This window comes from Dipodomys spectabilis, unplaced genomic scaffold, assembly GCF_019054845.1.
Source record: "Dipodomys spectabilis isolate Male_0828 unplaced genomic scaffold, ASM1905484v1 ptg000422l, whole genome shotgun sequence".
Taxonomy (NCBI): domain Eukaryota; kingdom Metazoa; phylum Chordata; class Mammalia; order Rodentia; family Heteromyidae; genus Dipodomys; species Dipodomys spectabilis.
In genome coordinates, this window is record NW_024871099.1 from 5,737,624 (window position 1) to 5,759,574 (window position 21,951).

General features: G+C 49.3%; 1 protein-coding gene and 1 non-coding gene across 3 annotated transcripts in view; one reads left to right on the plus strand and one right to left on the minus strand.

Moving 5' to 3' along the window:
• Positions 1–1,773: 1,773 nt before the first annotated feature.
• Ryr1 (ryanodine receptor 1) overlaps positions 1,774–21,951 on the plus strand; it is a 110,940-nt gene continuing 90,762 nt past the window's right edge. For both annotated transcript variants that reach the window (XM_042667853.1, XM_042667854.1), the window contains exons 1-20: positions 1,774–1,821; positions 6,203–6,322; positions 7,364–7,468; positions 8,526–8,600; positions 8,683–8,761; positions 9,049–9,161; positions 10,042–10,135; positions 12,353–12,446; positions 13,175–13,249; positions 13,762–13,918; positions 14,032–14,196; positions 14,931–15,052; positions 15,548–15,743; positions 17,628–17,763; positions 17,843–17,938; positions 18,019–18,137; positions 18,990–19,123; positions 19,458–19,699; positions 20,181–20,373; positions 21,524–21,740. In XM_042667853.1, coding sequence (XP_042523787.1) covers positions 1,774–1,821; positions 6,203–6,322; positions 7,364–7,468; positions 8,526–8,600; positions 8,683–8,761; positions 9,049–9,161; positions 10,042–10,135; positions 12,353–12,446; positions 13,175–13,249; positions 13,762–13,918; positions 14,032–14,196; positions 14,931–15,052; positions 15,548–15,743; positions 17,628–17,763; positions 17,843–17,938; positions 18,019–18,137; positions 18,990–19,123; positions 19,458–19,699; positions 20,181–20,373; positions 21,524–21,740 — 2,580 coding nt within the window. The remainder of the gene's footprint in view (positions 1,822–6,202; positions 6,323–7,363; positions 7,469–8,525; positions 8,601–8,682; positions 8,762–9,048; positions 9,162–10,041; positions 10,136–12,352; positions 12,447–13,174; positions 13,250–13,761; positions 13,919–14,031; positions 14,197–14,930; positions 15,053–15,547; positions 15,744–17,627; positions 17,764–17,842; positions 17,939–18,018; positions 18,138–18,989; positions 19,124–19,457; positions 19,700–20,180; positions 20,374–21,523; positions 21,741–21,951) is intronic.
• On the minus strand, positions 9,576–9,682 carry LOC122097631. The gene has a single exon (XR_006145552.1). It is a non-coding gene; the product is annotated as a U6 spliceosomal RNA (small nuclear RNA).

The window sequence follows — 21,951 nt, forward strand, 5'->3', positions numbered from 1 at the left end:
GTTCTAGTCCTGAGTAAACAAGCATAAGAAGCAAGCTGAGTGAGTGTGAGGCCCTGGTACTAGAAAAAAATAAAAATAAAACAAAAACAAAAACCTCCCACAAAATTAGACATGGTAAAGCTATGTGTTTTCATTTTGTGTGTGCGTGTGTGTGTGTGTATGCTTGTATTGGGGCTCAAACCCAGGGACCTGTGTGCTTTTTCCTTAGTTTTTTTTTGGTCTGGGCCTGGGTGCTATCCCTTAGCTCTTCAGCTCAAGGCTAGTGCTCTACCATTTGAGCCACAGTGCCATGTCTGGCTTTCTGGTATTTTATTGGAGATAAGAGTCTTATGGAGCTGGGCGCTGGTGTCTCACACTTGTAATCCTAGCTACTCAGGAGGCTGAGATCTGAGAATCGAGGTTCAAAGCCAGCCCGGGCAGGAAAGACCGGGAGACTCCTATCTTCAATAAACCACTAGAAAACCGGAAGTGGCGCTGTAACTCAAGTGGCAGAGAACTTGCCTTGAGCTGAAGAGCTGAGGGACAGCGCCCAGGCCCAGAGTTCAATCCCCATGATTGACAAAAAAAAAAAAAAGAGTCTCATGGACTTTCCTGCCCAGGCTGGCTTTGAACCGTGATCTTCAGATCTCAGCCTCCTGAGTAGCTAAGATTATAAGTGTGAGATACCAGTGCCCAGCTTCCTTAGCTTTTTTTTTCCCCCTCAAGTGCTGTACCACTTGAGCCACAGTTCCACCTCTGACTTTTTGGTGGTTAATTGAAGTTAAGAGTTTTATCAACTTTTCTGCCTGGGCTGACTTCAAACTGCGATCCTCAGATCTCAGCCTTCTGAGTAGCTAAGATTACAGGCACTCGGCTCATGCTTTCATTTTCTGCTCTCAATAAGATGAATCAAACCCAGACTATCTGGCAGAGTCCTTACTTCTCAACCTTGTGTGTTGTGTTGCATGTGTGTGCAGTGTGTGTGGTATGTGTGTGTGTGTGTGTTGGAACGCACTTTGTAGCTCAAGCTGGCCTTGAACTTGTGATCCTCCTGTCTTGGCCTCCCAAATTCTAGAATTATGGAAATATGCCACCACACATGCCCATATAATGCTTTTTTTTTTTTTTTTAAAGCCAGGAGACTTTATTTATGTGTTTATTTATTTAGCCAGTCCTGGGGCTTGAACTCAGGGCCTGGCCACTGTCCCTGAACTTTGCTCAAGGCTAGCACTCTACCACTTGAGCCACAGCACCACTTCCGACTTTTTCTGTTTATGTAGTATTGAGGAACTGAACCGAGGGCTTCATGCATGCTAGGCAAGCACTCTACGACTATGTCACATTTCCAGCCCCAAATCAGAAGGCTTTAAATGGCACACATTCAGGTTCTCTTGTGTGATATCCAGCCAAGGTTTTACTGCCTAGAGCCTCAGTTTGCCCTTTGTGAAACAAACCTTACCCCCCACCTTGCAGTTTTAGCCAAGGTTTGAAGTCTGTGGGCGTGGCTCCGAGCGAGGGGCGTGGCTCCGTGCACATTGGTCCAATGGGTGCGAGGCTCCGAGTGAGGGGCGTGGCCACGTGCGCCCCGGCCCAATGGGTGCAGTGGGGGGGCTGGGACCCCTTGCCAGCTCTGTCCAGCACTCGTGTCCTCCTCTCAGTTCCATCTACCTCGCGGGTGCCTCTGGCGTCCCCAGAGGTCTCCGACTTCAACCCGCCCCCAGCCCACCTGCCCAGCCTGCAGCCCCTTCCCTCCATCCCCCGACCTCAGCCCAGGCCTTCTGGAGCCCCGACATCATGGGAGACGGAGGAGAAGGCGAGGACGAAGTCCAGTTCCTGCGGACGGTACTTATCTCTGAGTTCGGGGGGTAGTCTCTGCGGGGGGGGGGCTATTTCTAAGGTATCCCTGAGTCTTTCCGTCATCTCTGTCGGTCCTGTTTGCCGGTGGTCTCTAAGAATCGAGATCTCTTCCTTTGTCACTTCAAGCGACTGTCACTTTTTAAATATCTCCTCCACCTTTCTCACCAGAGATTTAATTAGCAGGATTTGAGAATTTCAGAATGGGGAGCGGGATATCCTTCGGCTGCTTCTGATTTTTAGTGCTTTTGTCCACAAGTGGGGGACACTGAGGGAGCACCCACCCCCCTTTAGGCCACCCTGCAAGCAGACACTTGGGGAAGGTGGTTCTAATTCCTGGGCTTAATTTAGCCACCCTCCCACCCCCACCCAGCCCTCATTCTCTTCTTGCTCCAGGCTCTGACCCATTTAAATTCTTGGGAAGGGGGCTGGCTGGTGTGAGGTTGGAGGACAAAATTTGTTGTAACTCTTATCCTTGAGGGGGAATCCTTGGGGGTCTCTTGGATTCTTGGTCTCCCCCCCCCCCCCCCCCCGCCCTTTCCCTGCTTTGGGTTTGAGGAGAAGAATCAAATACGTGTGCTGATGGTTCATGAGACTCTGTGGGTGGTGTCTCTACCCATCTCTTTGGGATGTCCATTATCTCTGTCTCTCTGTCTCTTTGTCTCTAGCTCTTCCTTTTGTTCCTTGGCTTCAGTCCCTCTGTGTTTTGCTGTCCCTCTGGCTCTGTCTCTCCCTGAATCTCTGATCACAGGCTGGAGGGTTGGGGGGCAGGGATAGGAATTAGAACAACAGGTGTCCCTCCCAGAAATAGTCCGTTTTTCTGGGCCCTGGACAGAGAGGAGAAGAGAAAGAAGGAGGGGCTGCCCATCTCCCAGTCCTTCACCCTCCCTTTCAATGGTGCACCCTCCCAGTTCCACCTGTCCTCCAGTGGCTCAGCTGGGGGTGAGAGGGGGTGAGTCTGAGAGGAGATGATTCCCCTGGTCCAGGTCTGCTGACCCTCTACTGCCCTCTTCCCTCCCCCTCCAAGGCTCTGAGTCCATGCAAGAAGTGCTGACGCAGCATTCCAAACCCAGAATAGAACCCTGGTGGCCTGGGTCCGGTTTCCTGGGAGGGAGGAACAAACAGCTGGGCTGCTAGTGAAGGATGGGGACAGCTGGATGCGAAGCCACTGGATGGAATCTTGCCCAGCCCCAGCCCCTTAACAGATATGATGGGTTGGACCTAATAAGACCATAGCTGTGGTAGCCTATGGTCTGTACCCAGGCTTTGTGCCCAGGGCCTTGGCCTCTGGAAGTATCTAATTATATTCTTACTGCCTTATCTTCTGAGGTAGGGCCCTATCTTTATCTCCCAGAGAGATTTGAGGGAAAGCAAGCCCCAAGTGGTTAAATCACTTGCTCAAGGTCAAGGCCAGGAAGTGGCATCTCTGGATAGCCACGAAGGCCTAGTTATTTTGTTTTCACCAGAGGAAAACTGGATCCAGACATACTAAGTTAGCAATCTAGTGTTAGGGCTCCAGAGAGTCCTGGCCTTGGTATTCTCTTGGCCCCGGGATTGGGTCTGGTTTCCTGAATGTTATTGAACTCATGCAGCACTTCTTTACACTTTTTTGGGATCATATCCCACCAATTGCACCAATATTTCATATTGCAACCCAGTACATAAACATAGACTTTAAAAAAAAACCTCTGCTTTATTAAGGCATATACAATAAATTATACTCACTTTGGCATGCTAGTTTAATGAGTTTTGACAAACTGTGCAGACCCAGGTAACCACCATCAAAGCAGAGAATATTTATTTCCTTTACCACAGAAGGTCTTTCCTGTTCTTTTTCTTCTTTTAATGCTAATACTGGGGCTTGAACACAGGACCTCTCGATCTCGCTTGGCTTTTTCTGCTCAAGGCTAGCCCTCTACCACTTGAGCCACAACTCCACTTCCAGCTTTTAGCTACTTGATTGGAGTCTTGTGGATTTGTCTTCCCTGGCTGGATTCCAACCAGGATCCTCAGATCTCAGTCTTGTGAGTAGCGAGGATTACAGGAGTGAGCCACCGGTTCCCCGGCTGTCTTTCTCTTTTTGCTCAGTGTATTTTTGACATTTATCTGTGTTGCTTGTATCCAAAATGCATTCCTTTTTGTTGCCAAGTAGTACTGTATTGTATGACTATATTGCAATTTGCTTATCAGTTCATTTGCCTGATGGACATTTGGGTGGTCTCCAGGTTTTGCAACCATGGACAACCCCTGTGAGCATTCACACACACACACACACACACACACACACACACACACACACACCCCTATTTTTAACAGTGACAACTTCATAAAATGTAGATTGCCCTGAAGGCAGGACAGGAGGTTTGTTATTTCCTGTTCTTGCTCTATTTTATTTCAATGTTAAAGAAGGCTAGCCAGTCCCCCCCCCCCCCCAAACACACTCTGCACTCCCCTCCTACCTGGTTTCATTTCCCTTGGATGGTAGATGACCTCTTAACTTGCCCAGGCTGATGTTTCTCAAAGCCAGGCCCAAGCCAGAACTCCGAGTGGGGAGATAGCTGGATAATAATACAGATTCTTTGTAGGCCCCGGGCCTCTTTGAAGGAGGTTTTGGTGGTAAGGGGTAGGAAGCTGTGGTAGCAAAGGAGCTTTATTTTACTTTATTGTTGTTGTCGTTGTTATTATTATTACTATGTTTTGTGTGGATGTGGGATGGTATTGCACTCTTACTTAACTTTTTTTATTCAAAGCTAGTACTCTGCCACTTAAACCACAGTTCTATTTCTGTTATTTTATTTTATTTCCTGTCCTGGGGCTTGAACTCAGGGCCTGGGCACTCTCCCTGAGCTTCTTTTGCTCAAGGCTTGAGCCACAAAACCACTTCTGTTTTTTTCTGTGTATATGGTACTAAGGAATTGAACCCAGTGCTTCATGTGTGCTAGGTAAACACTCTACCACCAAGCCATATTTCCAGCCTCTGTTATTCATTTTTGGGGAGGGGAGAGGGATGGCTAATTGGAGCCTTGAGTTCAAATATCAAGTGAAAGTGTGAGGCCCTGAGTTCAAGCCTCAGTACTGGCACACATACAAAAAATTAGTCATCTTGAGGTTAATTGGAAATTAAGTTGGAGTTGAGTTCAAAGAATGCACATTCCATTTAGCCTTCAGTCATTGTCCCAACTGTTATGTTTGCTATGTCTACTTAATCTTTTCCTCCTCTCTATATTTTTTCCCCTGAGGAAAATACCTAGACCTGTGCTACTTTCAGTGTATAAGAATGGTGTTTCACTGGGTGCCCGTAGCTCACACCTGTCATCCTGGCTACTCAGGAGGCTGAGATCTGAGGATTGAGGTTCAAAACCAGCCTGGGCAGGAAAGTTTGTGAGACTCTTATCTCTAATTAGCCAGCAGAAAACCAGAAGTGGTGCTGTGGCTCAAGTGGTAGATCACTAGCCTTGAGCTGAGGAGCTGAGGGACAGCGACCAGGCGCAGAGTTCAAGCCCCATGATTGACTGAGGAAAAAAAAAAAAATGAACGTTGTTTCTTCCAAAACTACAATGCAATCAGTTACCAAAATCAGACGCAGTAGTGTTGATAGGACCTCATTATCTAATCCCAGCACTTGGGAGGCTGAGGCAGAAGGATGGAAAGATTGTGGCCAATCCATGAGCTACCAAATGAGACTCTGCTTTAGAGAAACAACACTAAACAACAACAAAAAATTAACTTATAAGCCTGTATATATTTTCCACCTTCTAATGGGTCATCTTATGGATCCTATTTGGGAGGCCTCTGGAAGCAGCTGGACTCTGGTTCAAATCCAAGCTCCCCCACCCACCTCTCTGTCTCTCTATCTCTCTGTCTCTCTGTCTCTGTCTCTGTCTCTCTGTCTCTCTGTCTCTCTCTGTGTCAGTCATAGAGCTTGAACTCGGGGCCTGGGTGCTGCCTCTGAGCACTTTTGCTCAAGTGCTCTACCACTTTAAGCCACAGCTCCACTTCTGGTTTTCTGGTGGTTAATTGGAAATAAAGAGTTTCTTGGAGTTTCCCTACACTCAGGTTGGCTTTGAACCCCAATCCTCAGATCTCAGCTTCCTGAGTAGCTAAGATTACAGGCGGGAGCCACCAGTGCTCAGCCAAGCTCCTTCTCTTAACAGATGTGTAGTCTTGGGCAATTAGTGTCCTCCCCTGCCACCAATCTCAGTTTCCCCTGGGCTGGAGTCAAGCGCAGTGGAGCATGCCTGTAGTCCCAGCTGCTCTGGAGACTGAGGCAGGATCTCTTGAGTCCCCAAGGGTGGGTGGGAATTCCTCTCCCTGGACAGTTGGTGCGGGGCTGTCCCCACCAGCAGGTCCTGTCCCTTGGTGTCCCCAGGATGACGAGGTGGTCCTGCAGTGCAGCGCCACCGTGCTCAAGGAGCAGCTCAAGCTCTGCCTGGCGGCTGAGGGCTTCGGCAACCGCCTCTGCTTCCTGGAGCCCACCAGCAACGCGCAGGTCAGTGTCCACGGCCCCGGAGGAGGGCAGGGAGTCTGGAGCCCAGGGCCCAGATTCAAACTCAAGCCTTGCAAGATGAGGCTGACAGCAGGGGGATGGCCGTGGGGGCGGGGCTAAGATGGGAAAGGGGCGGGACAGGAAGAGGGTGTGGCCTGTGGCTGGGGGCGGGGCCTGGTTTCAAGGCGGGAAGTTCCTGTCCTGAGATAGATGCCTGGTCTGAGGAGGGATGGGGCCTGAGGAGTGACCGGGTCTGAGGTGACTGAGGCTGGGATTTGAGGAGGGCTTGGGTGTGAGAAGGGTTGGAGTCTGAGGTGACTGGGGCTGGGGTCTGAGGAGGGACTTAGGCAGGGTCTGAGGTATTTGGGGGGCAGGGTTTGAAGTTGCAGAGGTGGAGTCTGAGGAGGACAGGTCCTGAGGTGGGAGAGTGGGGTCTGAGGCGATTGGGGGCAGGGCTTTGGGTCACAGAGGTGAAGTCTGAGGAAGGAAGGATGCAACCTGGGGTGAGGACAGAATCTGAGGAGAGATCGGGGTCTGAGGAGGCCAGGGCCAGGGTCTGAAGTCTCAAGGGTGAGGATTGAGGAAGGATGGAGTTTTGAGGTAGCAGGAGTTGCAGGCCCTAAGGGGTACACACACAGATTGTGGAAGGTCAGGCAAGGCTGCTGAAGGAAAAGGCACAGAAATCCCCCAAATGGGAGGTGGCCTGAGGGTTTAGGAACCCTGTTGAGAGGGAAGGGTTGGGGGCTCAGGAGAAAAGGCAGGAGACTGGAGGTCCATGAAGGAGGGGTCCTAACGGGCAAACAGGGGCTTGAGATGAGTTAGATAACAAGGGTTTGAGGGGAAGGTGTTCTGAGAGTATATGGCTTGGGATTTGGGGGGTCTGAGAGCCTGGGTGGGGCTAAGGGGGGTGTTGGCAGGTCCTTTTGTGGGTGTCTTAGGAGTGTGGTTGTTCAGATTACAGAAGGGAGTCTGGCATGCCAGGGAATGGCACTCAGGAATCTTCTGCCCTCCTTGCCCCACTAACGTCTGCCTGTCCCACTCCAGAATGTGCCCCCTGACCTGGCCATCTGCTGCTTCATCCTGGAGCAGTCTCTGTCAGTCCGAGCCTTGCAGGAGATGCTGGCCAACACTGTAGAGGCTGGCGTAGAGGTGAGGCTCTCCCCTTCCCTCCCCAGGGATCAGGACAAAGGGACAGGGATGGAGGAGGGCAACTGGGAGGGGGTGTCATTTACCATATGCTCTTCTTCCTCTCTCTGCCCTGCCCCACAGGCCCTCAATTTGGATAAGTGGGTAGGTCTAGCCTTGGGTGTCATCTGTCCACTCCTTCTGTTCTCAGGCCTGCTGCTCAGGCCCATTTCCTGCACACAGGGGCTTTGGGGGCTCTCCCCAACTCCAGTTGTCAGGGACTGTGGTCCAGAACAAGCCAGGCAAGCAGGAAGGAAGGAGTAAGGGCTTCTGAGCCCCTCATTATCCCTACCTGATCCTTTCTCCTCTTTCCCAACCTTTCCCCTCCAAACCTTGACCCCCAGATCCTCACCGCATGGGATGTCTTTCCTCATCTCCTTCCATCCTATGTATAGGCCCCCTCCGGTCCAGGAGTGGGTCCACCATGTGATCATGTGGCCCCATCACATGGTACCCTCGGCATGGGCATGTGAGAGCCATGATGGGGGCATGATGCCATCAAGGGCTCATCCAAAGGGCCGAGTCTCCTTGTGCTCAGGAAGGGGCAGTTGTGGCAGGTAGCACAGCTGGTCACCTTATTGCTAGAGGTCATAGCCACATGTTGAACACCTGCTAGTACTTTCCCAGCCCGTTGAGGCTACAGCTCAGCCATGTTATGATAGATGAAAACCCAGGGGGCTGAGGCCCATGAAACACAAAATCCTGGGGTTCCTTGAGTGTTCCCAGGCATGTCAGATGAGTTCTTCACTCTCCCTGGGTGACTTTGGGTTGATGAGATAAAAAGAGGCTGAGATAAAAAGAAGTTTCAGAGAATGTCAAATACTCCTTCCCTGGGCTTCTTAGAGACACAGTCCCTAATTCCATGGATGGGGAAACTGAGGCTCACTGAACTCCAGACTTGAGCCCAGTATTTGATGGAGATCATATGCCTGCCTGTGAATAGGGAAGATGTTTTATTTTGGGTGGGGTCTTGTGAATCTGGGGTTCTGTGCTTACTCTGTGCCTCCTACCCCCCCTACAGTCATCCCAGGGTGGAGGACATAGAACACTTCTGTATGGCCATGCCATCCTGCTCCGGCATGCACACAGTCGCATGGTAAGTGCATTAACATGGGGTTTAAGCAGGGGGTAAGGGGCAGGTCTGCCAGAAGGAGACTGATCCCCCTCTCCAACCCTAGTACCTGAGTTGTCTTACTACCTCCCGCTCCTTGACTGACAAGCTGGCCTTCGATGTGGGACTACAGGAGGATGCAACAGGTGCAGCGATGGGAGAGTGAAGGGCCCCTCCCTTGAGGCTGGAAGTCAGGATACAGAAGTGCCCAGAACTCCAGAGTCCGGCAGGACTTTGGGACAAAGGGACTGAGTGCATGAATGGACACATTTTACCCAGGAAGATTTGGTGGGGAGATTCTGGGTGGAGACTTTGTGGAAGAAATGGTAGCTTTATTGGTCTGAGGCCTGGGGAGCTGGATGGCTAGTGAAGAGCGTTATGAGTAGATAGCATCCTAACAGCCACCTTACCCCGATCCTGTCCCCACCCATAGGAGAAGCCTGTTGGTGGACAATGCACCCAGCCTCCAAACAAAGGTCTGAAGGAGAGAAGGTTCGAGTTGGAGATGATCTCATTCTTGTCAGTGTCTCCTCCGAGCGCTACCTGGTAAGCTGAACTCACCTCCAACAGTGGGTCCTACAGCTCCCAGGATTCAGAGCCTATGGGAGTAGCTCTATCTCTTCATTTTTAGTTTTCCCATCTGTTTCCTAGCCCCAAATATCTTTTTTTTAATTGTGAAAATACCATACAGAAGGGTTACAATTACATGGGCAAGGTCATGAGTACATTTCTTATCAAGCATTGCTGCCTCCTCCTTTGTTTCCCCTTCCTATCCCTTTCCATTCCACCCCACCCCCTGCCAAAGTTGTAATGTCTTGTACATCTCATTGTTGCAATGGGTCCACCTGTATCCCTATTTAAATAATTTGTTTTTTCCCTTCCCCTCCACAAAGTATAGCAACATCAAATACAGTGAAAACAGGGGTTATACTGTGGGGGAGGGACATACAAAGCAACAAAAAAAATATGGAATGCTTCATGAATTTGCGTGTCATCCTTGTGCAGGGGCCATGTTAATCTTCTCTGTATCGTTTCAATTTTAGTATACTTGTTGCCAAAGCGGACACCCCCAAACATCTTGACTTCCAGTGTTCCCAGCCCCTTATTTGAGCTTGCTTTTTGTATTTTTTTTTATTGTGAAAATACTGTACAGAGGGGTTATAATTACATGGGCAAGATAATGAGTACATTTCTTTTTAAGCATTGTAGCCTCCTCCTTTGTTTCGATCCCTTCCCATCCTCCCCCCCCACCCCCCCCACCAAATCCTTCCCCCCCCCCCCCCCCCGCTTTTCGTATTTGTGATCTGCAATTTTCTATCTCAAAAATTTTTTTTTTTGCATCCATCCTCAATTTCTGCCCTGGACTCTGGGATCGTTGCCAACTTCAACCCATCATCTCTGACTACCATAACTTGGGGGCCCCCAGCACCTGTCCACAGCCAGTGGGGAGCTCCAGGTTGACGCTTCCTTCATGCAGACTCTGTGGAACATGAACCCTATCTGTTCCTGCTGTGAAGAGGGTGAGGCCCCCCAGACTTCTGACCCCTAAATTGAAGTTCCCAAAACAGACCCTCAGTGTTGCCCTTCAGCTCTGCCCAAACTGAGCTTCAGATCCTTAGCCCTAACACCTAGATTTCCAATTTATTATCTGTATACCTTGATCGCCAACTGATCCCAAATCTAGACCCCTAGATCTCACATCCCCAACCCCCAAACTCAGACTGCAAAGAACTAGTCCCCAAATCACCCACACAAAATGCTTAAGGTAAGATCCTACATTCAGATCCAAAGCTTTTTTTTTTTTTTTGGTGGGGGGTGTCGCAGGTCTTGAACTCTGGGTCTGGGTGCTGTCCCTCAGCTCTTCAGCTCAAGGTGAGAGCTCTACCACTTGAGTTACAGTGCCACTTCAGGTTTTCTGGTGGTTAATTGGAGATGAGAGTCTCATGGATTTTCCTGCCTGGGTTGGCTTTGATTCACAATCCTCAGATCTCAGCCTCAGTGACTAGGATTACAGGTATGAGCCACAGGTGCCTAGCTAGATCCAAAGCTTTGAGTATCAGATTTGGAGCTCTTCCTCAGACTCCAGTGTTCAAAAATAAGTACAGAACTATGGACCAGTGGTTAATGCCTGTAACCTTAGATACTCAGGAAGCTGAGATCTGAGGATTGGGGTTCAAAGCCAACTCAGACAGCAAAGTCTGTGGGGCTCTCCAATTAACTGGCAACATTCTGGAAGTGGAGCTGTGGACCAAATGGTAGATGCTAGCTTTGAGTAAGTGAAAGCACTAACCTGAGTTTAAGCCCCAGTACTGGCAACAACAACAACAACAAAAAAGAAAAGGAGAGAGAGAGAGAGAGAGAGAGAGAAAGGGCTGGGAAGGTGGCTCAGTGGTAGAGTGCTTGCCTCGCATGCATGAGGCCCTGGGTTTGATTCCTCAGCACCATATAATCAGAAAAAGCCGAAAATGGCGCTGTGGCTCAAGTGGTAGGGCACTAGCCTTGAGCTGAAGAGCTGAGGGACAGTGCCCAGGCCCAGAGTTCAGGCCCCACAACTGACAAAAAAAAAAAAAAAAGAGGAAGAAATAAAGAAAAAAAAAGAAAGGAAGAAGGAAAGAAGAGAAGAAAAAAAAGAGAATAAGAACAGTTATCTTCAACCCTTGATATCAAACTTCAGATTTCCAACCTAGGAACTCTAATTCAGACTCCCAGGCTTTACCCTACCAGTCTCAGACTTAGAAAATTTCAGTCCACTTCTTAAAAAATCAAAAGCTGAGCCAGATGCTGGTGGCTCATGCCTATAATCTTGCTACTTAGGAGACAAAGCTCTGAGGATTGTGGCTTGAAGCTAGCTGAGGCAGGAAAGTCCATAAGATTCTTATCTCCAATAAACTAGTCAAAAAAGCTGGAAGTGACACTGTGGCTCAAGTGGTACTTACCTTGGGCAAAGGAAGCTCAGAGACATCAGCCAGGCCCAGAGTTTAAGCCCCAGGACTGGCAAAACAATTAAAAGCTGGTGGTGGAGGCCTGGCTCAGTTGGTGGAACACTAGCCACTGAGCAGAATCATTAGGTACTGAATTTGAGTTCCAGTCTTGGACCAAAGGGAAAAGAATAAAACCAGGCACTGGTGGCTCATGCCTATAATCCTAGTTACTCAGAAGGCTGAAATCTGAGGATCGTGGTTCAAAGCCAACCTGGACAAGAAAGTCTGTGAGACTTTTTTTTTTTTTTGCTAGGTCTGCGGTTTGAACTCAGGGCTTGGGCACTGTCCCTGAGCTTCTTTTTTTTTGCTCAAGGCTAGCACTGTACCACTTGAGCCACAGTGCCACTTCTGGCTTTTTATGTTTATGTGGTACTGAGGAATTGAACCAAGGCTTCACACATGTTAGGCAAGCACTAAGCCACATTCCCAGCCCTTTCTTGAGACTCTTATCTCCAATTAACCACTAGAAAACTGGAAGTGGTGCTGTGGCTCAAAGTGGTAGAGCTCTAATCTTTAACAAATAGAGCTCAGGGACAGCACCCAGGCCTTGAGTTCAAGCCCCACAACCAACACAAAATCAAAAAGAACTTTGGATTCATACTCCAAACTTCAGAATCCCAAACCAGAACCAAGTTGAAATTCAAACCAGGAAACGCCCAAACCCAGGCCCATCAACTTCTAACTACAAAGCTCAGGTAGGTCTTTCCAAACTCACATTACACTTCACAATAACCAACTTCTTTTTCTTCTCCTCAGGCTATGTGACAGGGGGACATGTCCTCCGTCTGTTTCACGGACACATGGATGAATGTCTGACCATTTCTCCTTCTGACAGTGATGACCAGCGCAGGTCTGGGTTGGGTACAAGAGCAAAGGGCCTGAAGTCTAGGATGGGGGTTGGGGAGGAAAGTTGCCTAGAGGGCTGGGACTCTTGTGTCAATCACTTTCCTGATACTCTGACAAAATACCTTAGTCAACTTGGTAAGAGGGAAGGTTTATTTTGGGTCATAGTTTCCAAGGTTTTAGTCCATCATTGCTTGGCCTTGTTTTGGACTTGTGGCAGCATAGGACATCATGGAGGAGACATGTGGCTGAGGTCAGTGGGCAATTGAAAGGGTCTCCAAGCTGGGTGCTGGTTGCTCACACCTGTAATCCTAGCTACTCAGAAGGCTAAGATCTGAGGATCATGGTTCCAAGCCAGCCTGGGCAAGAAAGTTTTTTAGACTCTTATTTCCAAAAAACCACCAGAAGACTGGAAGTGGTGCTGTGGCTCAAGTGGTAGAGCATTGGCCTGGAGCAGACAAGCTCAGGGACAGTGCCCAGGCCCAGAGTTCAAGCCATATGACCTAAAAAAAAGCCTCCATATTCTCTTAAATGGCTCACTCTCAATGAAATGACCTCACTTCCTTCTATTATGTTCCACTGCCCAAAGTTTCCGGTAGTGGCACAGACTGGGGACCAAACCTTTAACACATGTGCATCACTGGGTGATATTAAAGATCCAAACTGTAACAAACCCTATTGATGGGATTGGGGACCAAGATTCTTGAGACCTCACTCTGTCTTGTGTCTCCCCAGACTTGTCTACTACGAGGGAGGATCTGTGTGTACCCATGCTCGCTCTCTCTGGAGGCTGGAGCCGCTGAGAATCAGGTGTGTGTGTGTGTCGGGGGGGCGGGGTGGGTATACTGGAGGAAGGGCTGGGGTCCTGAGGGAATTTCTTGAAGGAAGATCTAAGGAAGAGGATGAAAAGTCTTTTTTTGTGTGTGTGTGGGGGCAATCTGGAGAGCCCAAAGAATGATATGGAAGTCCTCAGGGATTCTGGAAAAGGGAGGAGGTCTTGGGGAGAGTGGTGGACTTCCAATGAAGAAATGGGGTCTTGAGTGAAAGTCTGGGGGAGTGTATGGGATCTGGATAAACTTGGGGGTAATAGAAACCTCTGGTGAACTTGGAAGAATCTTCTAGCATTTTAAAGAGGGTTGGAATTCCTGAGGGAGGATGAGTGGGTCCGAAGAGATACTTGAGGGACCCAAGAAAGGTTTAGAGAATGCTAGAAGATGAGTTGGGGGCTTAAAAAGGTTTGGGCCAAGTCTATAGTGACCATGGTAGGACTAGGGATGGAGGGGCTCTGACCCCACTCCAACCTTTGCTGTCACCCTGAACAGTTGGAGTGGGAGCCACCTACGCTGGGGCCAGCCTCTGCGAATCCGGCATGTGACCACTGGGCGGTACCTGGCACTCACCGAGGACCAGGGCCTGGTCGTGGTGGATGCCAGCAAGGCCCACACCAAGGCCACTTCCTTTTGCTTCCGTATCTCCAAGGTCAGTTCTGGTCAGGGTGACCTCCTTCACCTGGGCCCACACCAGCCTCTTCTGGGGCTCCCCCCATTAACACATAGGCAGAGGAGGCTGAATGCTGTCCATTTCCCCTGCAGGAGAAGCTGGATGTGGCCCCCAAGCGAGATGTGGAAGGCATGGGCCCCCCTGAGATCAAGTACGGAGAATCGTTGTGCTTTGTGCAGCATGTGGCTTCAGGCCTGTGGCTCACTTATGCTGCCCCTGATACCAAGGCCTTGCGACTTGGTGTGCTCAAGAAGAAGGTGGGCTTCTGCAGGGGGAGGGGCATAGGTGTTTCTGGCAGAGAGGGGGCTGGAATGGTAGTTGGGCTAGGGTGGTGGTTCAAACCCCAGTCTCTCTCTCTCTCTCTCTCTCTCTCTCTCTCTCTCTCTCTCTCTCACACACACACACACACACACACAAATGCTGTGAATACATGGGAAGCCTTTGTGAAAATGAGGTTCAGAGATAGAGGCAGATGGACTGGGTGTGATGCTGCACCCCTGTAATCCTACCTATGCTGGAGGGAGACAGGAGGGTCAAGGTCCAAGGCCAGCTCAGGCAAAGTTAGCTCAAGACACCATCTCAAAAATAAAGCGTAGGGCTGGGAATGTGGCTTAGTGGTAGAGTGCTTGCCTACCGTGCATGAAGCTCGGAGTTCAATTTCTCAGTACCACATAAACAGAAAAAGCTGAAAGAAGTGCTGTGGCTCAAGTGGTAGAGTGCTAGTCTTGAGCCAAAGAAGCTTAGGGACAGTGCCCAGACCCTGAGTGCAAGCCTCAGGTCTGGGGGGATGGGGAGGGGAAAGAGAAAAAAGGACTAGGGACAGCTCAGGTGATAGAGTGCCTGTCTAGCCAGCACAAGGCAACTTGAACCTCAGCCCTACTAAGAGATAAAGACAGAGTAAAGGAAAGGCAGACAAAGAACATGGGAGAAAGCTGGGCTTATGACTCTGGGTGGCTGACCCCCTCCTGAATGCTTTGTGTGGAACCCTCAGGCCATGCTACATCAGGAAGGTCACATGGATGATGCCCTGTCACTGACCCGCTGCCAGCAGGAGGAGTCACAGGCTGCCCGGATGATTTACAGCACGGCTGGCCTGTACAACCAGTTCATCAAGTAGGTGTACCCCCCTGCTGCCTTCTGCCCTGGAGTGACCCCCAGTTTCTTGTACTCATGCACTTGACCACTTCCATCTCTAGAGATCTTAAGAGGCAGCCTCAGCGCTGTTTAACACACGCAATCCCTAATCTCTAATCCCATACCCTCTGTACATTTGAGCCCTAAATCTGACCTAGACAATGGTGATCTTTGACCTCATACTTCTGCTCAACACTCTTCACACCCTGAGTACTACCACCCTCAACCCTGAACCTCCCCCGTCCTTACTCCTCTTTCCATAAACTCCTTGTGTAACCAGGTGAGTCTCAGTCTCAGTTTTTACTGTGTGACCTCCAGCCAAGGCCTTTCCCCCTGGCTTTCCATATCTCATCCTCTTTACAAGGAGGAGTCTGTAGGAGTGTTGATAGCGTTGGGCAATGACAGAGGGGTGCTCTTGGGTGATGACAGTGGGATGTGCTTGGCCCTGACAGACAGTTGTGGTCCTTGTGGTAGGGGCCTGGATAGCTTCAGCGGGAAGCCACGGGGCTCAGGACCGCCTGTTGGCTCTGCGCTGCCCATCGAGGGTGTCATTCTGAGCCTGCAGGACCTCATCGGCTACTTTGAGCCTCCCTCAGAGGAGCTTCAGCATGAGGAGAAGCAGAGCAAGCTGCGCAGTTTACGCAACCGCCAGAGCCTCTTCCAGGAGGAGGTGAGGTGCAAGGGGAGTGGGTGGGGCCTAAAGGGTGAGGGTGGGGCCTAAAGAGGGCGGGGCCTCGGGACAGAGCGAGATAAATGGCGCAGGGATTGGGCGGGGGGAGGGGAGGAGCACAAGGAAGGACCTGGGCCAATGGGAGCTGGGGGACGGGGCCTTAAGTAGGCGCGCTCCTGCATTGATCAGAAGGCCTATAAGTGAAGAAGCTCAAAAACAAGGCCAGGCCTGCGAGATAGGCCTGGGGAGAAATCAGAGGTTGAGCTAATTAGGGGTTCTGGTTCCCTAGGTGGTGTGGGATGGGAGGATGGGGCCAGAGGCCAGAAGAAGGAGAGTGTAGGGAGGAAAACCAGTAAAGGTTAAGTCAGAATACAAGAGGTATGGGGCAGCTAGAGATCTGAGAAGGGGTGGGGGGAAGATCAGGGGATCCTAAGTGTTGTCAGGAGTTGGGGAGCACCATCTATTCAAAAGCATCCAGCTAGACTCTTCCTCTCCAAGGGCTCCATATCTGCTGGGGAGGAAGACCAGTAAATAAATATAGTAACAATGAAACTATGGCCAGAATGGAATTGCTATATATAGACAAGGCACTTACAATATTTACAATATAGAATGGATGCTAATGTTTGTGATTATTGTTACCTTGTATTTAGCTTTTGCTATGGCTATACACATGGAAGGTTGTAATTCTCATGGTACAGATGGGTCGCTTCAAAACTCAGAAAGATTAAATAGCAGTCATTCACTCATCCAATAATCCAGCTGTGAACAAAGCAGATCAAATCTGCCCTTAGGAAGTTGATGTGGCAAGGGAGAATCATATGATCAAATATAAATAAGACATAGTGGTACATGCCTGTAATTCCAGTACTGGGGTGTCTGAGAAAGGAGGACTGAAAGTTTTGGGGTTAGTTTTGGCTACATAGAAGAACCCTGGCTCAAAACAAAACAAATAAATAGATGAATGTATGGCAAACTATATGGTGATAAGGGCTAAGGAGAAAAATCAGGGAAGGGCTAGAGAATGCTGGGGTTTTACCGTCTAAACTAGACTGCTTAGTCAGGGTGACATAAAAGAAGAAAGGAAGGGGCTAGGAAGGTGGCTCAGTGGTAGAGTGCTTGCCTTGCATGCATGAGGCCCTGGGTTCGATTCCTCAGTACCACATAAGCAAAAAGAAAAAAAAAGCCGGAAGTGGCACTGTGGCTCAAGTGGTAGAGCGCTAGCCTTGAGCTGAAGAGCTGAGGGACAGTGCCCAGGCCCAAAGTTCAGGCCCCACGACCGGACCCCCAAAAAAAAAAAAAAGAAGAAGAAAGAAAGCCAGGTGTATACTTAGAACAACGGGTAGAAAAGCAAGTAAATGCAAAGGTCCTGAGGTCAATGTGCTTGGCCTATGCTTCAGAAAAAGAAAATTTGATCTTATTTAGTTTATTTTTCCAGCACCATCATTTAAACTCAGAGTTTTGTATTTGCTGAGCTTATTTGCTCAGCTGGTACTTTGCCACTTGAGCCAAGCCTCTATCCCTGCTTCTTACTGGTAATTTTAGAGATGGAATCTGGTGTACTTTTCTTCACTGGCTGGCTTTGAACTGCCATCCTCCAGATCTCATTTTCCTAAGTAGCTAGGATTACAGAAGTGAACCACCAGCACCTGGCAGAAACCTTGATTCAGTAGGAGCATTTTATGTTGGAGATAGAGGCAAAGAGGACGAACAGATCTGGGGAGGCAAGGAGGAGAAGAAGGTGGTGGGAAGGAATGGGAACATGGGATTAATGAGACTGGGTTGAAACTAAGTGTTGGAGAGATTTTCTTAGCAAATTTAAGAAAGAGAAGAAAGGGAGGTACTGGGACTTAGCTTGTGACCTCTTTGTTTCTTCCACCCCAGGGGATGCTCTCCCTGGTCCTGAATTGCATTGACCGCCTGAATGTCTACACCACCGCTGCCCACTTCGCCGAATTTGCAGGGGAGGAGGCGGCTGAGTCCTGGAAAGAGATTGTGAACCTGCTGTATGAACTCCTGGGTAAGGAGCCTGAGTCCTAACTTCCCCAACAGCATCCGATACGCAGTTCCACACAGTCTGATGCCTCTGTCACCCACAGCCTCTTTGATCCGTGGCAATCGTACCAACTGTGCCCTCTTCTCCACCAACTTGGACTGGCTGGTCAGCAAGCTGGATCGGCTAGAGGCCTCATCTGGTAGGGGAAGCCAGGGCATTGGGAAAGGGGTTAGGGAAAAGAGGATCACACCACCTCAACTCTCCCCTGGTACCTGACAGGAATCCTGGAGGTGCTGTACTGCGTCCTTATCGAGAGTCCTGAAGTCCTGAATATCATCCAAGAGAACCACATCAAGTCCATTATCTCCCTCCTTGACAAGCATGGGAGAAACCACAAGGTCTGTTCTTCACCTCTGACCTCTCATCCCTGACCTCTGAATTCCCACTTCTGACCTCTCCTCATGGCCCCATCAATTATCTGATCTACTCTACCCCCACGTACCTTCCATCTCAACACCAGTGTCTCATGCTCTGGTTCTTAAATGGATTTTGGGTGCAGAATACTTTGCTAAATCTTTGAAAAGTTTATCAAATATTTATCATAAATTTCAGCTTTTTTTTTCTGGGGTCTGGTCGTGGGGCCTGAACTCTGGGCCTGGGCACTGTCCCTCAGCTCTTTAGCTCAAGGCTAGTGCTCTACCACTTGAGCCACAGCGCCAATTCCGGCTTTTTTCTTTTTGCTTATGTGGTGCTGAGGAATCGAACCCAGGGCCTCAGGCATGCAAGGCAAGCACTCTACCACTGAGCCACCTTCCCAGCCCCATAAGTTTCAGCTTTAAGTGGCTGTATACTCTGCTATTTGTTACAGGTGCTAGCAGTTCCTATTGATTGATTTCTAACTACTTCACACATTTGTATCCTCCTTTGGCCCCTGATGATCCAAAAATCTCATTTTGATTCCCATTTCTCACTGACCCTTTCACTCTACCCTTTAACCTCTCTTTTCTTACATTGCTGATGCCTTATCTTAAACCTTATCACAAACCCCTAGTCTCTCACTTGACCCTCTTCTCTGATCCCTAACCTTTTCCTGTCATCCCTAACCTTTGTTTATACCAACTTCTCTGAGGCAAAATCTCCATATTTATGTCCAGATACATCATCCTTCCCTTCTGGCTTCCTATCCTGTTTTTCCTGTAGCCCAGTACCCTGCTCTCTCACTGTCTTTAACCTCTGATCTTGACCTCCAGGTCCTGGATGTGCTATGTTCTCTGTGTGTGTGCAATGGTGTGGCCGTGCGCTCCAACCAAGATCTCATTACTGAGAACTTGCTCCCAGGTCGTGAGCTTCTGTTGCAGACAGATCTGATCAACTACGTTACCAGGTGAGGCTCCTAACCCCTATGCTGACCTCTACCCCTATCCTAAGACTCAAAAGCTCCTCAACCCTGTTCCTGACTGTGATCTAACCTTAGTGGGTATCTTTTTGCAAGGTCCCTTCCCAGGATGTCTGCCTTGTACCAGTTTACCCCTAGACTCCTACTGTTCTCTTTTCCAGGCTCCATTTCTGCCTCTATCTCTCTTTTTGTGTTTTCTTTTTCTTTTTGTCCTTGTCTCTGCCCCCTTCTCTCCCGTCTGTCTCTTCTCAATCTGTTTTTGTGATGTGTTTCTCTCTCTGTTTCCCTCTCAACAACATGACTGTCTTCTTCACTCCCACAGTATCCGCCCCAACATCTTTGTGGGACGAGCAGAGGGTTCCACGCAGTATGGCAAATGGTACTTTGAGGTGATGGTGGATGAGGTAGTTCCATTCCTGACAGCTCAGGCCACCCACCTGCGGGTGGGATGGGCCCTCACTGAGGGCTATAGCCCCTACCCTGGAGGTGGCGAGGGCTGGGGAGGCAATGGAGTCGGCGATGACCTCTATTCCTATGGCTTTGATGGGCTGCATCTCTGGACAGGTACTTGGGCTCTCCCAGGAGATTCCTTAACCCTGACCTTTGATCTCATACCCTGGGGTTTGGGGGGGTATTCTGAACCCCAGGGGAGGCATTTTTTGTCCCCTTACTCTTCATTTTTCCAGACCCTAACCCTCAAGCTTCCAGAGCCCCACCCTTCCCTTTTTCCTCATAACTTCCAAAATGCTGATCCTTGAAGAGGTATAACCTCTGATTCTAGAGCTTTAACCTCCGAGCTTTGAATCCTGATCCTAAAGTTTCCATAATCTAAACTCTGTGTCTTTAATCTGTGACCCACAGTTCCCAGGAATATAACCTCAGGAGACCCCTCCCCCTTTAACCTCTGCCCCCTAATTTTAGAACTATAGGAACACCTATAGTTTCTCAAGGTCTAGTCCCCAAGGGATCTTCCGATATTTGCCTGTTGTCTCTTGATACCATTGATTCTGTGGGACCTCTGACCTCTGACCTCTGGCTGGTATAGGTCATGTGGCACGCCCAGTGACTTCTCCAGGACAACACCTTCTAGCCCCAGAGGATGTGGTCAGCTGCTGCCTGGATCTTAGTGTACCATCCATATCCTTCCGCATCAATGGCTGTCCTGTTCAAGGTGTCTTTGAAGCCTTCAACCTTGATGGGCTCTTCTTTCCAGTTGTCAGCTTCTCAGCGGGTGTCAAGTGAGGACTTACCCCTGCCCCATTGTCTACCCCAGGTCTGGGGACTGATAGCTTCTTTGACCACTCTATAGCCTCCTCAGAGGCCAGGAGAGAACAGTTCCTTAGGACATGAAGGTTCCAGTGACCTCGTATTCTTCCCAATCCCATATCCTACCAGTTACCTTCAAATGGCCCCAGGATTTTACACTCATTTTCTAATGACCACAGACTTTGCAAGTCCCCCTGACCTCAAACCTAGGACTTTCTCAGTGACCTCAGACTCTCCTAATGACTCCATCCTTTTCCAATTAGCTCCTCATTATGACAAGGTCTCCCAGTGATGATCCAGTCAGCTCAGATTTGCTCAGAACCCCAGTTAACCCAAAGACCTCTCAGGGACCCAGCCTTCTTCCCAACGACCCTAAGCTGGAAATTCTGGTTATGTCATAATTATAACAGAATCTAAGACCGTCTTCTTGGTTTCTCCAAAATGTTTCACTATTCCCTGATATTCTGTTGACCTGGAGTCTCCAGAGGGCCTTCCAAGATGGGAATTCTTCTCTAATAAGTACAGCTCCACCTTTGTGTATGTATATGTTTGTGCATGTGTGCGTGCGCTTGCACACGTGCACATGTGCTGGTACTGAGGCTCAAACTGAGGACTTAGGTACTGTCTTAAGCTTTTCTACTCAAGATTGGAGCTCTGCTACATGAACCACAACTCCTGAGTTAAAAAAAATTTTTTTGTGGCTAATTGGAGGTAAGAGTCTCATAGGCTTTCCTGCCAGGGTTGGCCTTGAGCCTTGATCTTGAGATCTCAGCCTCCTGAGTAACTAGGATTAAAGTATGAGCCATGGGTGCCTGGCAAGACCCTTTGATTCTTTTTTTTATTTTTTATTTATTTATTTTTGACCCTTTGAGTCTTAATTCCCTATTGACAGCACAACTTTTCCTCTGGATTGTCCATTGACATTCCCTATGCTATTTCTTTTACCCTCAGATTTTCCTTTCTGACTTTTAAACGATTTCCATAACCCTAGAGAGACACATGACTTCCCAGGGACATCAGGTCTCCCTAGAACTTTTCACTGATCCTAGAATTGCTGTGTCCCCCACTAACTGCAGACTGTCCTCTATATCCCACACCATAACCCTCTTTCTCTTCTTTCAGAGTGCGGTTTCTCCTTGGTGGCCGCCATGGGGAATTTAAATTCCTCCCCCCACCTGGCTATGCCCCATGCCATGAGGCTGTGCTACCTCGAGAGCGACTCCATCTTGAACCCATCAAGGAGTATCGACGGGAAGGTCCCCGGGGACCCCACCTGGTGGGACCCAGTCGCTGCCTCTCACACACTGACTTCGTGCCCTGTCCTGTGGACACTGTCCAGGTATTGCCTGCCCTGCCAGGGTATTCTGATGAGGTATTGCTCTCTTAGATGCCAAAGAGGCCTAGAGTCGAGCTGGACGCTAAGAATCTCATTGTGTAAAACAGATGGCGAATCTGAGGCAGTGCCACAGGAGGCAAAGGACTCTCTCAAGGCAGAATTCTAATTTCAGGGACTCTACTCTATGGTCTCATTTCAAAAGAAAAAAGGAGCT